At 48.7% G+C, this 15767-nt stretch overlaps 1 protein-coding gene across 2 annotated transcripts in view; it reads right to left on the bottom strand.

Moving 5' to 3' along the window:
• Window positions 1-15767, bottom strand: part of LOC8038672 (ribosomal protein S6 kinase alpha-5) — a 176825-nt gene that overhangs the window by 41774 nt on the left and 119284 nt on the right. For both annotated transcript variants that reach the window (XM_029971487.4, XM_029971488.4), the window contains exon 2: window positions 1411-1479. In XM_029971487.4, coding sequence (XP_029827347.3) covers window positions 1411-1479 — 69 coding nt within the window. The remainder of the gene's footprint in view (window positions 1-1410; window positions 1480-15767) is intronic.

Here is a 15767-nt window from a genome sequence, read left to right as displayed (position 1 = left end):
CAAGTAATTATGAGTAAGTCGGTTTTTATCATAGAGAGCGCATAGAAGCTACTGAAAAAGCATCAATAAAAAAACATATAACGAACGCGGAGCAAGCTGTAGTAGGAATGTCGCGAAATTTGTCGGTTCGACGAGCCTCCGATCTTAGCAGAATTTGACGAAGTCCGACTTACAAAACAGTGTCGCAAAAACGCGGATGGCATTTTTATCACCCGCGTTTTGTGCATCGCCAGCCTTGTGCCTGCTGCACAGGTGGGAACTTTAGTGCACTCCCGCGCTTCCTAACACTGACTGATTTGGGGGTTTTCAATGACGCTCAGCAAGTTTCTAATATATATTTTTTCCCGAATTAAAAAGTTGAGTAAATTTTAGGTAATTACTGAACGAATAAGTATGCTTTTACGATCACCGGCGCACGCCATGGCTGCTAGTTCGATCTCGCCTATACTGGTACGAATTTCCGAGTCTTCGCTGAAACACCCCGCACCGTTGAAACAAATTTCAGGGACCATGAAGCATGTCATGCTGACAGCAGCAGCTTTTTTTTTCATCTCCCGTGTCACAATAGTACCTGTTGTGCCGAAATAGAATATTTTTCAAATGAACCAATGCACCAATGAATGCAGAATGAACCAATGCACCCAATAAATATTGCACTTGTTCTCTACCAGGTGGCGTCAGCTCGTTCTAAATTTAAGCGCATGCGCACAAAATTCGAACTTACGTGTTCCAAAAACGCTTCGAACCTGGTCGAACTCGATCCTCGCCAAGTTCGCGATTTCATTTTCTAGAGAACAGAACTGATTCCTACTAAGCAAAGCTTATCAAAAACCATATATTTAATAAGTGGAGCAATAATAATTAACTAAGCCAAACGATGGTCACGAAGGTGAAGATGATTTGAGGAGAAAGCAAACAGAAATAGTTAGTGATCAAATTATACAATTATGCAGGTATTATGCAATTTTCGTTTTTTTGAAGCACAAAATTTTATGCCAAAACAAACCCGTCCAATGTTTAAAAGTTTGGTAGACTTGAGTAATTAACAAAAGCTTTGTGCACTTCCGACATCTCCAAAAAGTGTGTTCCTGTTCGCTACTATGCGGAGCTTTTCCGTCTTTATTTTGTTTTTATTATCATTATTCCCTTTCACGTTTTGTTATTGAGACACAAAAGTGATTTCCCACGAAAGAAAAAAAAAAAAAAGAAAGACACGTTATAAGTTGTCCTTTCATTTCCTCGAAAGCAAAAGTAATTGCTCAGCCTTCCCTGTAAATGGGCGTTCCTCAGCGTACACGCGCCGTGCCACCGCGAAGCGCGGTCACGAGATGACCCCGACGCAGTTTCGCACACGCGGGAAAGCAGCAGCAATGCAGTTTCGTACTTGCGGGAAAGAGGAAATTCACTTACCACCCGTTCCGAGCACACGGAGGAGGTCGAAGTTTGACATGTCCACTTTCCCATGTCCAGCGAGGTTGACTGAAGGAAAAGAAAAAGAACTACATCAGCAACATTGTTTCAGACTCTGTAGTGCAACGGCGGCAATTAGAAACAATAGAAAGAAAAGAAAAACAAATCTACGTTGCGATACCATCATTGCAGTTTTCCTCAGCGGCGGACGAAGTACAAAAATTAAAGAGTCATTGCACACCACAAGATACCGGGGAAAAGAAGAAATCCTCAGAGTGGCGGCCGACAACTTCTCCAAGGCCCGAAGAAACCCCGAGCAAGTTAAGGCCTTAAAGAAGGCCTTGTGGTTAGACGGTTGGAGGCTTCAACTAACATTTCGAATCCTTCCAACGCGTTTTCCCTATATTCGTTCTCACCTCAAGAACCGTAGTAAGAAGAAAAAGTCCGGCTCCACGCGCAGCATCGCCAATTTTCCTGTTTACGTGGAGGATTGAGATATAACTAGGTACATTTTAGACCAGATATATGTTCCCTTTTCAAGACACGCTTCAAATGCCAAAAAGCATCGCCTCTTCCTCCGGAGAACCAAATCTTGTAAGAACTATTTTCCGCGGCGTATGAACACTGCGCAGTAACACCCAGCGCCCTGTATGTCGATGTACACGAGTTTTTCGGTACACTTTTTTTCTCTCCAAATAAATACGCAAAAAACAGCCAAATGCAATTTTTTTTTTTTTTTTTTTTGAAGACTGGGAAATGCAGGTGAACTGAAGATGCCTGACGAACCGAATGGAGCCCTGAATAGGTTACCTAGGTTAGACTTAGAGTGTCGCCAATCCAGCCCCGGTTACCTCGTGGGCGCCGCCATTTTTGGTGCTCGACGCAGAGCGGCCGCAAATGCCAATATACGATTCTAAAATGCGCCTTCCTGATCCTCATGCCTATGGTGCAGGCGATATCGCTTTGCTCTGCCGCGAATCGTTTCTAGCATTTCTGGAGGACGGAAAAGCGCTTCCGGAGATTTCAGACAAGGCTTATGACGACTGGCAACCAAGATGGCTCGTATGTCATTACCACTCCGAAGCCTGGCTTAATTAAGCTTCAGAGAATAACGACAGTTTCGACACGTTGTTGCTCTAAAGTGGACTGACGATATCTAACAAACCGGCTACGTGATGAAAAAAAATAATAAAGTAGAATTTAAAGTACTAATGAAACGTTCGCGCATTTTAAAAGTAAGGAAGTGCGGAAAGACAAATCAGAAAAGCGAAAGAGAACGGCCGACAACGACAACCCCCGCGAAGACAACAACGCAAATCGCGGGGCCGTTGGCGAGAGAAGCCGCTCGCTCGCACGCGCTGCACGAAAACAAACGTTCCGCGCCGAAAATGTGTGCCAGTAGGTGAAGGAAGCCGCCAACGTCTCGCGCGGAGAAAAAGAAGCGCCACGCCACGTGTGCACCCCCCGCTACAGACAAGCACACACACACACAAAAGGACGGCCGAGAGAATCGGGCGCGAAAATGGGCAAAGAGAGGGGCGGAACTCTTTTTCGTTTCGCCGCCGAGTGAGCAAAGAGGGCGGCACTGGTCGCGAGACGGACGACACCTGACCACTGACCTCTTTCTTCGTAGAGCGCAAAGCTCCGACGCAAATCTTTTCAATTTGTCTCTTGTTTTTGTGTGTGCGTGCGTGCGCTCGCCGGCGTCGTCGTCGTTGTCGTTCTGTGACTGCCATAGTTGAGAAATGTCCGGTTGTGCAGCGCGCGCAAACCGTCGCGAACTTTTCGCGAATGTTTTCCGAACCTCGAGGTTCGCCTGGTTCGGCATATTTTTAGGTGTGTGTGAGCTCGCCGGCGTCGTAGTCGTTCTGTGACTGCCATCATTAAGAAATGTCCGGTTGTGCGGCGCGCGCACAAACCGTCGCGAACTTTTCGCGTATCTTCGAACTTTTGGCAAAGTTCGACGAAATTCGACCGAAGGCCGGTTCACACATATAGCGCAGCACCTAATCGGTGCTGCGCTGTGTGAACCGGCCTTTATGGGCCGTGTTCCAAATCTTACACGAATGGATCCGAGTTACTCCGACGGATCATGTCACACGGCAACACAAGTAGAGCAACGCTGGACGCGGCTAGGCTTTCGAGCGCCAAGGTACATAAAATTTACTTCAGAGTGAGATCGAGCGCATTTTGGAACACGACCATAAACAGCGCTGTCCGACTTCTCAAAAAAAAAAAAAAATCGAATATTGGGGGAGAACATTGTCTATAAAGTAATTCATTTTATATCGTATAAAATGATTACCAAAACTAATTTGAATGTCTTCGTTTATTAATCTTAAGAAGTAAAATGTTATATCCAATAAATATTGCACTTTTCCTTCGCAAGATGGCGTCAGCTAGTTCTCGATTTCTGCGCATGTGCATTACAGTAGGACTCCAGTCGAACTTCGCGTTAAAAGCTCGAGAAAGTAGAACCTGGTCTAACTCAAACTTCGGCAAGTGCGCGTCATCCCTAGTTAAAATGGCGTCAGTGCAGTGGAAGCTACGGGTTTGCTCTGCCAACCAACCGTTGCTCTCGCACCACGTAACTGCGCGCACAGCTACCCGCGTGCGGGAAGCCTTGTCGCGTGGTTCAGAAACCACCGAGTGATTGGTTCAGCTAGTCCGTAGCTCTGCGCCTGCCCAATCATTAAAAAAGACCGATCAGACAGAAGAAAGGCGGGTCGATCTGGTTCATTTAGGTCAAGAGCGATGCGTCGGCTGCCTGTACGTTGAGTGAAACCTTTAGGGTGTCTCAGGTGCACTCTCTTCCAAGCTGTCAGTGCGGTGGGTGCTACGCGCTTGCTGAACCAATCAACCACCTTCCTTTGATCACAAGTGATCAAAGTTCCCGCTCTCTGCACGTGGGCATGTCCAACACATCCTACCCAAAAAAGGTGTTGGGTATACGGGCGGGAACGCGATCCAACGAGGAAGTAGGGTTGAACGCAGTACAGTCAGTTGCACGAGCCTTTCGCGTGCTGCTGTTTCTGATTTTGCAGAACCAGATTGACTACATCACGCGATCCCTTGTCGCGTGGGTCGCTCACGCAAACTCGTCACGAAACGGCGGAAAATCGCTGCTTATCAGTGTACTGATCTCACGGAAGCCGCGGCCGTTGGCAGCTGGTCCAGTTGTCTCCGGACGACACGATAAAACTCGAAAGTAGTTCAGGCCGCGCGCTTGGATGAACCAGGCTGCACGTAGAATATTACCGGCGCCGTGGACAGCCTTCCGCGGCCGACTAAACTCCCTTCACCCGTCTGAGGAGACAGTGCGGTGGAAGCGTGCTCCTTTGGACCAGTAGCACGTCTATCTTTTGCCACGTGATCGCGGTCCCGCCCATACCCACGCGCAGAGAGAGAGCAGTGTGTGTGTGTGTGCGTGTGTGTGTGTGTGTGTGGGGGGGGGGGGGGACAGGCAGCACCAGCTAGAATAATCGAGGCCAGCGAACATTGCCCCCTCATGGAACGTCATCACGGTCTAACGGCGCCAACTCGGCGATTGGACCCCGACTCCGATGCCGAGCGCTCTTCGACGCGTTGATTGGACGCCGAGACCCAGCCGAACGTTGACGCGGCTAGCTCTCGCGCCCAATCGGCGTCTGCACTCGATCTCCCTCTGATGACGTCAAAATTCCTATGGCACATGCTTCGACTACTCCGAGCGATGTTCGGTCAGCTGGTGAAGGGGAGGCGAAAATAAAAAAAAAAAAAGATCAAATTCCGGGAATTCCACGTGCCAAACCAAGAAAGGGCATCTGGCCAATACCACCTAGAACACAAGGCCTGCGCGTTTCCTCCTCTAAACGTCATCACTAGTAGATCCCCTCAGCGCCCCCTAGCTAGCCCGGATGAGCGACATCGTCTGCTATACATTGTCTGCTCCATCGCCTGCTTCAGTGGTTTGTGTAACTGATAATGAAACAGATGCTCACGCTGAGTGTCTCTTGCAAATATCATACGATGAAGTTAGACGTTCACGTGGAGCGTCAAATCCATGAGCGAAATTGCCTTACTGCTGCGCGAAGGGCTGAAAAGCCCTTCGTTGGACGCTGGACGCTGACACTGGACGCCATTTTCGAGGGCGCTGTTTATACCTCGGGCAGCTGCTTCGAAGCGTTATACCGCAGAACGAGCGCGCGCTTTAGAAATGCGCGTCCCAAAGCCAGGAGCGCGTGCTAGCTCGCGCTCCTGGCCGAGGGAGCGTTCGCGTGCACGTCGCAAATGCACTTGGAAGCTCGCTATCAGCTCGCGCTCAGCAGTGACGCACACAGCTGCGGCCGCAAATGAATACGACGTAGTTGCGACGCGGCCCCTACTCTCGTCAAGCTTCGGGGTGTTTGCCGCTTGGGGCGGGTCGGGGATCTACTAACGAAACGTCATGCGCAGGCCTTGTCTTCTAGGTGGTATTGATCTGGCACGCCCCAGCGGAGGACTGAGAATTCATTTCGACCACCTGGAGATCTTTTGACGTGGAACTCGAAATCTCGGTTAGCCGGCGCCTTCTCCGCAATGAGCCTCCGTCAGATTGCGGGCACGTCGGCCGGGATTCGAACCCGCCTCCTGAGGATTCGAACCAACCTCCTGGGGATTCGAACCAGTCTCTTGGGGATTCGAACCCGCTTCCTGAGGATTCGAACCCGCCTCCTAGGGATTCGAACCTGCCTTTTGATGATTCGAACCAGCCTCTTGGAGATTCGAACTCGTCTCTTGAAGATTCGAACCCGTCTCTTGGGGATTCGAACCCGCCTCCTAGGGATTCAAACCTTCCTTTTGGGGATTCGTAGGCCGGCGTTATGCCTCGGATTCACTGAGATGCTTGAAAGGGAGGCGGCTGATTGGTCCTGCGAGCGCACAGCCTCCCACCGTGCTGTCAGCTTAGGAATGAACAGAATCACTGGCTGCAGGGGATTCCAAGGTGTAACTACCAAATGGTAGCCCGGCCTAGGGGCTCGACTTTCGTCGGCGGTGCCTTGCCGACCTTAAAAGCCAGCAAAGCGTGTCCTCGGCCAAACGCTGGCCGAGCGAGTCTCGAGCGCACCAGGAAGCTGGGCGATGGCGGCCACTTTCCAAAAATACCGACCCTCGCCCTCGGCCGTCCCGCGACGCCGCCTTCTCGCGCGGAGTTTAGTGTAGTAACACTCGAGGAGCAGCTCCGAAGCTGTCACGGGTCGCCGTCCACGTGCAACGGTTATTGCGCTGGCTTTCTTATTCGGCTGGCACCACCGCGAGGCAGGTATATGTGCACGTGATGCCTATTCCTCCATTTCGCGTGCTTGGGCCCGGACGCCGAAAGTTCCGGGCTTCGTCAAGCACAAGCGCCCGTGCAGTGAAAGCATGGTTCGGAAAAACAATGCTCGTGCTTGCAGCATCGACTTCCCTGAAACACAGAACGAAAGAAAAAATGAGAAAAGAAGTATAGATAGGTTTGTCACGAACGTTTGTCAAACCTTGAGGTTCACTGCATGGTCCGGCGAACCTTCGAGACTTTTTTTAGAAAAATTCGACGAAGTTCGAATTTCGTTAAATTTCGCGAACCTCAGCCGGTTCGCGACATCCCTACCCTTGTATAACAAAGCCGCGGTGGTGGAGTTTCTACGTCACGTACCGGAGGACAGCGCGGGGGCACAGATTAGACACAAACGAGTGCCGCGTCAGCGATCGGCAGGAACTCGCGTCCAATCGGCGAAGACACGAGTCCTACGCGAAAGCTGACGCAGCACTCGTGTCCAATGTGTGCCCACCGCTGGCCTCCGCTAGGTGACGTAAAAAAACCAACAATGCGGCCTTGCTTCAAACGCTGCGGTCGCGACGACACGGCCTAATGCGGCTCGTGAACTGAACTTGGACGCATGGGTGACGCTCTTTACCTACCGAAGCTGGTTCTGGGATTACGTCGCAGCCTTTCGGACTTCTAAAGGTACGACTAAAAGACCGAAACGCCTCGTTGACCTAACTGTAAATTTTGTATTCTGTTAATGGGGACATCTCTTAGGCTCCGGTATACGCGGAACACGGCAACGGTTTGCTAAAAGTCCCTAATGTCTAGACAGCAAGAAGCCAGTAAGTCCCAGTAGGTCTGATACAAAATTTATGCAGTTGCAGACCACAGCCAGCCTGGGGTCTTTTAACGTGCATCAACGCTCAATAAAGAGCACTTACGGGACATTCCGGCAGCAACCAAGAAGCTCATAAAAACTAAAGCACCACCAGACTTGTACGTAGTTCCGCTACTCTACTCAAAGTGCCGTATAGTTTAACTACTTTTCTGAGTAGTTTAGTAACTTTCAATTATATTTTTATTTCGGCAATTAGTAGTGTACTTTAATTACTTTTTCCGAGCAACTTCTACTCAAATTACAAATTACTTTCGAAGTTTAGTGGTAGGTTTGCTTCTCAACAATCGTTCCTGCACTAAAAGAGATCTTGGAAGATCAGCTGATATTTGCAGAGCGGGAGACACGTGGCGTAGTCAGGAAGGGGGGGGGGGGGGGGGGGGGTTGAAGGGCCCGAGACTTCCTAAAATTTCACATTCCACAGCAACAACCTTGCTGCGAGCCGCAGGGAGCGGACAGGTACGTCGCAACTGAGGCCTAGTAACTACGGGATTAGCGCCGAAAGCAGGCGTTTCTTTGTCCCGGATGTCAAGGACTTGACGCATTTGGAAAGGGATTGTCCCCTCTTCTCCCCAACGTAGGAACTCTCGCCCACTACAGGAGGTGCACACGCTGCATCCTCACTCAAAGGAGGCAACAAAATGTATATAGCACCCGCTCTGAAACTGTGTGAAAGCGTGCTATCGTCTTTCAATATGTCATATGGTCATTTCTATGAGTGAAGTGATGGCGGCAAAAAGACTGATACCAGAAAGTGTCTAAGTTGATGGTGTTAAAAAGTTCGTCAGCGAGTGTAAAACAACTATTTTGTAAAGATCTAACTTTATCCCATATTTTCCCCCATTTCCAGAAATGAAAAAAACTGGTGCACCTCCGATTACCCCTGGACCAATGCATAGAAGTTGAAAAAAGTTATGTATAAGGGATGAAAGGGCATCATGAAAGGTTAAGTTAAAAAGTACTTGCACTTTACTTTCAAAGTACATTGCATTTATAGTACTTTACTTCAAGTATATTGCAGCAGGTGTACTTACGATTTTACTTGAAGTGCATAACCTCTCATTTACTTTATTTCAAGTACTTTTAGATGCACTTTACGCAACACTGTAAACAAGGAAAAACTGTCTGCAAAATCAAGCTCAGGCAGTGCCAGAACCCCCGCGAAAGAAGCAGACCAACTTGCGCTCCGTATAGTCTGACCAACGTAGATGGAAAGCCCTTCCTTTGGGCGCCGGTCTGGCAACCCTGTGCACACCTCAGCGAGGACTGACTAACAGACGATTTTGTTTTTTTGTTAATGATGTACGGAGCAGTGAGACGGCGCCTTTGCTCTCAACGGTAACGGGTGAACTGTTTGTCGCCGTCAATGAACCACCACAAGACGAGCAAAGTTCCGCGCCTCTCTCTCTGCCCCATGCATCACTCGATAAAAAAGAGCCCGTGCGTTTGCTTTCCCGCACAACACTCGGGGAGCCAATCACAGCAACTTACAGAGGCAGCTCGGCGAATGATGATGCCGAAACGTATGTCTAGACCGAAAAACGCAGTCTGAGTTGTGACACCTGAGCAATGCAACACGTCACGCTTGCATTGCTTAATGTCACAACTCAGACTGCGTTTTTTGGTCCAAACATACGTTTCATTCGCTGAGCTGCCTCCGTAAGTTGCGCTGATTGACTCTCGCAGTGTTGTGCGGGAAAGCAGACCCGAGGGCTTTTTTTAGAGTGCATGCCGTGCATGCGTGACGGTCCATTTGCCGCCTGGATCGGGCCAGCGGACACGGCAACTCTACATAATGATACGTTTACAATGCAGTTCTATTCTTAGACGGATCGACGATGTTCCGTTCTGTCGCGGGCAACGGGGCGGACGTGTGTGCATGTTGTTCGAGCCCGTTAGCTTAGCTTGGATAAAATTAAATTAGGTTAGGTTAGTGTAGGTTAGGGCAGCTTAGGTTATGCTAGGTTAGGATAGTTTAGGTTGTGTAGGTTATCACGAGAGGTTAGGGTAGGTTAGGATCAGACATGTACTTAACGCGTTACTAGTAACCAGTTACTTTTACCCAGTTACTTTTTTCGGTAGCGGTTAACGTATGTATTTTTTTTTTTTAGAAAATAAACGAGTAACGTATTTCGTTACTCTTAAAGGGGGGGGGGGGGGGGGGGGTGCAAAGATTTCCGGACCTCGGCCAAAAATTTGTGGAAGTTGCCCACTGACACTTCTGAAGTAAAGAACAGAAAACTGATTTCGCTTGCGTGTCCTAGTTGTTGCGTAAAAAAAAGATAAATATTGGCATTTCGGGCACCCCTCAACTCGCTCCCAGTCTTCAGGGTCACACCTGGTCATACTCCTAGTGACGTAATTCGGGGCGCCATGTAGGTTCCCGTGCGCTCTCTCGGAGGACGCTTTTTCTCCCTCTCTGTGCTCACATTAGCGGGAGTTATGCTGCAGCTTAGAGCCGAGCGATGTCGCGTAATCTTTTCGCCGTAGTTCCTTCGGCTGCCACTCGCGGCTGCAGGTGGGGGAAAAAGCTCGAATTTTGCTTGGCGATTATGCAGCGGAATCGCGACTTTTTTTAATGAAAGAGATGTTTTCTCTATCCTCCTGGACACGATAAACAACGTAAAAATGACGACATGTAAATTCTTTTCATCTTAAAATCGTTGCACCGCTCATTTTAAGCCAAAGTAACGAGTAACGGTATTTTCTTACTTTTGGGGAGTAACGTGTACAGCACCGTTTAAACAGCCTCGTTTTAATTCCAACCTGAGCATGCGTCTATTGCTACAACGGCAGATTCGAAACCCGAAAAAAAAGATGACTAAAAAGTATGACAGTGTAGCAACGTTTATCACCGAGCACGTCAGTCGAACTGCACAGCTGGGAATGTCCTTCACCCAGCGAACACAATGAGGTTCGTGGGTTGAAAGCTTCTCGAATCGTGCACATGCCGAATGTAAACCCGGATATTGCCAATACGGGAAGGCACAGAACCCATTGTCAACTTCGAACTTTAGAACCAGAGAGAACAAAATAGAGAGGGGAAATCCCAGAGTCGCCCGTTTTTCCTGAAGCACAGCCCTGCCGTTCCTTCGAGCGCGTGAGCAGAAAGACTCTTCAGCGTCGCATGCTCGGGAGGAGATTCCTGCTAGTCTTCAGGTACCGCAATAGGGGAACAAGGAACTCTCTTCTTACCAAAACTTTCTTTTTTTTTTGTGTGTGTGTGTGTGTGTGTCCCATACTTGCTTAGACGTCGCTATTTTCTCTCTAGAGAATTATAGAGGATCATTCCGTCACTCAAAACTCGTACAAAAGCAGCTCTCCCCTCTCTCTCTCTTCCGTGGTGGTGGGAAAGCAGCAGCGAGCTCAGCTGTGACCGCCAGGGAATACCACCTCCTAACTGATGAAAACTTCGAGGCAGCTACTGCTTAAGTGCTTTGATCACTGAAGACAAAGCAATACAGCATAAAACCAAAGCAGTTGTGTATTTGGTCGTCAAAGTAACGAGAAAAGGAACTCGCTACCTTTGAGGGAAAGTAACGCGTTTCTTAAGAGAATCGGTAACGAATAACGTATTTGGTTACTTTTTTGGGGTAACCTGTACATGTCTGGTTAGGATGAGTTAAGTTAGGGTAGGTTCGAGTAGCTTATGTTATGTTAGGTTAGGGTAGCTTAGGTTAGGTTAGTTTAGGTTGTGTAGGTTATGTTAGGTTAGGTTAATAAACGAGAAATTAGGGTATGCTAGCTTAGATGAGCGTAGGCTCGAGTAGCTTAGGTTATGTTAGGTTAGGTTATGGTAGGTAGGGTAGCTTAGCTAATGGCAGGGTAACTTAGATTATGTTGGGTTGCGCAGGTTATCTTAGGTCAGGTTAAGTAAAGAGAGGTTAGGTTAGCTAAGGTGAAACCATACCACGTGAAAATAGTGGTTGGTATATGTGCATTTAATTGCGGTGTACAAGCCCCAGGGCAGGGAACAGGAGGCGCCTCGATCAGCTGTCCGTCAGCGCGTCCGGTGGCCGAAAATGGAAACTTTGAGCAGGCCGTGCCATTGCACGATTGGGAACGAGCACTGCGTCACAGTTCGGTAGGGTAACCGGACGTTCGAGCTCGGGTTCAATGACTGCGGTGTCACGCACCGTCTCGGAGACGCCGAAATTCCCCATTAGGTGGCGCTACCCGTCGAACCAAACTTAACCGGCCGGTCGGCATAGTTCTTAAATAGTAACAATAGTAAAGAGTTTTAGGGAACCGTTTTTGCACAAACGGTACGGTATACGATGGGCCCTCCGGTACGAACTGCTCATGCCTTATTACAGAAGACTCGCACATGCACAGTGCTTACCGAAGGGCCCATCGTATACCGCATCGGACGTGCAAAAAGGGCTTCCTAAAACTCTCTAGTATCTAGAGCACGCGAGCTTCGACAAGTTCTTCGCGGATGTCCCGTTCAAACGGTCGAGCCGGGTCGCAGCGTCTCCGCACAAAAACGCTGCAGACGCTCGACTTGGTATGCAGCGCTCCAAAACAAACCAGGAAAGTCCGCCAAAGTCAAGACAAGCCAAGACGTGTACACCCAACGCACGCGACGTATACTGGCAGCGCCGGTATTGTCCGATATACCGCGGCAGAGAGACTAATAAAATTCAAAACAATAATAACCAACAAATAAAAAAAAAAACATCGAGCCGTTAGGCAGACGCAAATTTCGGGACCACTTACGAAAATCGGGCCACGGTGACACTATCACCGCAGCTTTATATATATATATATTAGGTCCGTTTTTTTTTTTTTTAATTTTTGAGAAGCAATGGAACACGAGGTCTAGTCTACGTTGTAACGTTCTGTATAAACAAACACGCAGCTTACAAAGAAGTGTCTGCTCATGTGCAGTGCCAACAGCAGCGCCACCATTGTTACGTGATGTGAGAGTCGAGTTTATGTAATATAAGAACAAATTCCAATCATAAAATAAATTGAATAAAAAAAAAAAAAAAGGAAAGAGCAGCCGCAAAGTGAGCCGACTCTTTGCCTCGCGCACCCCAGAGCACTCAAAATGCCGGCAAATCATTACACCTTTATGTCTTCTTTTTTCTTTTTTTTTCTTCTTCTTTATGTTCACAGAGACGATCGATGAGTCCGTTCTTCAAGACTTCCTCTTCTGCTTCTCTCAAACATGGGTTGCTATTCACCGACACCGCGCCTCTCTAAACGTAAACACATTTGCGGCCGGTTACCCGTAGCTGTTTACAATCTGCTACACCACCGGGGTCACCAAACGCGGATTTCCACGTTTCAGACCAACAGCAAAAAAAAAATATATATATATAAAAAAAAAAAGAATAATTATAAACCCAGCAACCAACGATGAAAGGCGGAAAAACGCAGGCAAGCTGGTCAACATCCTCTATTATAATTCCGAGGCTAAAAATTACTCGCAGCGTTTTAATGAGACGTTGTGTGGAACCAAGTAAAATAAATTAAAGGAATGCACACACAAAAAAAAAGCAATTGAAGAACAGAATTATTAAGCGGCAGAATCAAATAGGTATAGCTAGGAAAAGGAAGTATTCGCCAGAATAGGTCAAGTACAAAAAAAAAAAAGAATTCTAAAGAAAAGAAAACTAACGAGTGGTTAGTTGTTTTGTCAGCAGGAGTTTAGTCTCCCAGAGTATAGCGACATAAGATTCTGCATTGTCTGTCCAAATTCCCATAGGGGACCGACAAGGGAAAAGCAAAAGAGGGCCAGCCCAGCCTTGGCTGCGTTTCCCTTCCTCGTAAAAGCGACACCAGAAAGGAATACAAGACTGGGATCTCGATTTCTCTTCTGAGCGGCCCCGTCCTCGGCGTATTCTCGCTGATCGCTCCGTTGGCCGCAAGCGAGCGTGCATGCATGCATGCATGCGAGCCTGCACGCCGTTCGCCTTTCTCGTAATTTGTCCGGCGCGGAGAGAGATGCCGCCGACGCGATGCGTTTTCGGCGCTGGTGCGTGGCGGGCTGGTCGTGGCGGAGTCGTCTCCGCCTGCCGCGGTGAACCCGACCAGGAAGAAGTGGCTGCTGCCGACCTGGCTTCGGTCGCCTCTCGCCTTTTTCTCGTTCGTCCAGGCTTCGCGGCAAGCAGCGTCGCCGTTACGACGTTGAACGCGGCGAAGCGTCGTCCGTTGGACGTCGACGCAAACTGTATACAGACGGTCGTCTGCTTTCGCCGGCATTTGGATTTCACGGCAGCGTCGCCGCTCCGACGTTGAGAGCGGCAAAAGCGTCGTCCGTTGGACGTCGACGCAAACTGTATACAGACGGTCGTCTGCTTTCGCCGGCATTCGGATTTCACGGCAGCGTCGCCGTTACGACGTTGAACGCGGCGAAGCGTCGTCCGTTGGACGTCGACGCAAACTGTATACAGACGGTCGTCTGCTTTCGCCGGCATTCGGATTTCACGGCAGCGTCGCCGCTCCGACGTTGAAAGCGGCAAAAGCGTCGTCCGCTGTTCCGAACTTTTGTCGAACCTAAGGTTCGACTGGGTCGACGAACCTTCGACCTTTGGGCGAAAATTCGACGAAGTTCGATTCGTGGACAGTGTTGCGCTGCTTCCCCACAAAAGAGTTTTGAATTCTCGGAAACAATTAATTAGTAAGGGTAGTTTATTTCATCTTTTTACAAAATGATTACCGATGTTTACACTGCGGAAAAGCTAACGATTAAAGCTAAAGTACATTTAGCGCTTTAGTTGTTCGTTAATCTGAAACAATGAAGCAATATACCCAATAAATATTGCACTCTTCCTCCGCCAAGTGGCGTCAGCGTCAACTGGTTTTCGATCATAGAGTTAACATAACCCGGAGAAAAAGTCTGTACCTTGTTCGTTGCTTGCCTACTTATCAGGAAAACACCGGAATCGCGCATTGTACGAAACCCAATAAAGTTGACAAGCGCTCGAGCCACTTCAGTTCGTTGCGGCAAAACGAACACGCCCAAACTTCCGTCTGCTTTCTTTCTCCGCTCTTCTGTCGCTCCCTTTCTCGGTCTTTCTCTCAGGAACGCTGATGTCAGCGCTCAGCGTTTGGCGCGTTCTGCTCCCGCCTTTACCACCCCTGCTCTCACCTTTGGCGCTTGCGCACAACCATCGAAATTCAGTCGAACTTTCGTCGAACTTTGCGTCCGAAGGTCAAAGAAGTCGAACCTGGTCGAGCTCGAACACGGACAGGTTCGCGACTTCTCCAGTTCCAACACGATTTTGCAGACGGCCGTCTGCTATCGTCGGAATATCATATATAGGTATATGTCGAGTCAAAGCTTTCCTCGTTCCAACGCACCTCTTCGGCGCGAGTTGTAAGTTACAAGGGCGCCGCATCATGTTGTGTCCCAGTAGACTTCCGGCAGTGCGTTGTTCAAAACGCCCCTTCTTTGAGGAACTAATAACTGTAATAAGTTTCTGAGAACCCGGCGCGCGTTTAGAGCACAGAAGGCAAACGTAACTATACATTTCATGGGGACAACAGTACTCCGAATAAGCGGAAACAAAAAAAATGTCACGTGGACGTCGACGGATGTCTGGCCAATGGGAAGCCTCGGATGCGAGCCCTAGCAACTTAAATGTCGCTCCCCTGTTCCCGGAACATCTGTTCCGTCATTTTCCCCGCGTTCTCGATAGGAACGCTGCGGCAGTCCTATAGCTCCAACTGCTCGGCTGCAATTTTAAGGGGTCCCGTAAATCATGCACCTCGCTTTATTATTCGAAAACGCTCGGGTGACCCGAATTGCCCTTACAACGAGACATCAGCGGCGGTCTTCTCGTGTTTTTTTACAGAGTATACCTCTCAGAGTGCCGCCAGTTTATGCTGAACATCACAACAGGGCACGGAGATGGTCGCGTTACGTTAATATGGACCTCGTTAATAAAGTCATCCCACTAATAGTTACAATACACGATGCGCAATATTATATTTTTGTCTTAGTGCGAGCGAAGTAAAAGCTACGTGCGCGAGGCACTCGCGTGTTTTAATGCATGGCTGCAATGCAAAGCGCGCTCGTGCCTCTTCCAGATTGTACCGCAGGGTAAACCGTCAGAAGTAGATTTGCCCCTCTTTCCACCCCATTCCTCGGACTAGGGCCAAACGTCGTTGGTTCTGATTATCAGCATCGATAAAACATATTCTCATTTACTCCCATTTGTTTTAGGCTTTTGCTTTAGGACAGTT

Source organism: Ixodes scapularis, unplaced genomic scaffold (genome assembly GCF_016920785.2).
Source record: "Ixodes scapularis isolate PalLabHiFi unplaced genomic scaffold, ASM1692078v2 PGA_scaffold10__122_contigs__length_95168666, whole genome shotgun sequence".
Taxonomy (NCBI): Eukaryota; Metazoa; Arthropoda; class Arachnida; order Ixodida; family Ixodidae; genus Ixodes; species Ixodes scapularis.
The sequence above is the reverse complement of the archived record's forward strand: the minus strand, read 5'-3'. Positions and strand labels throughout refer to the sequence as shown.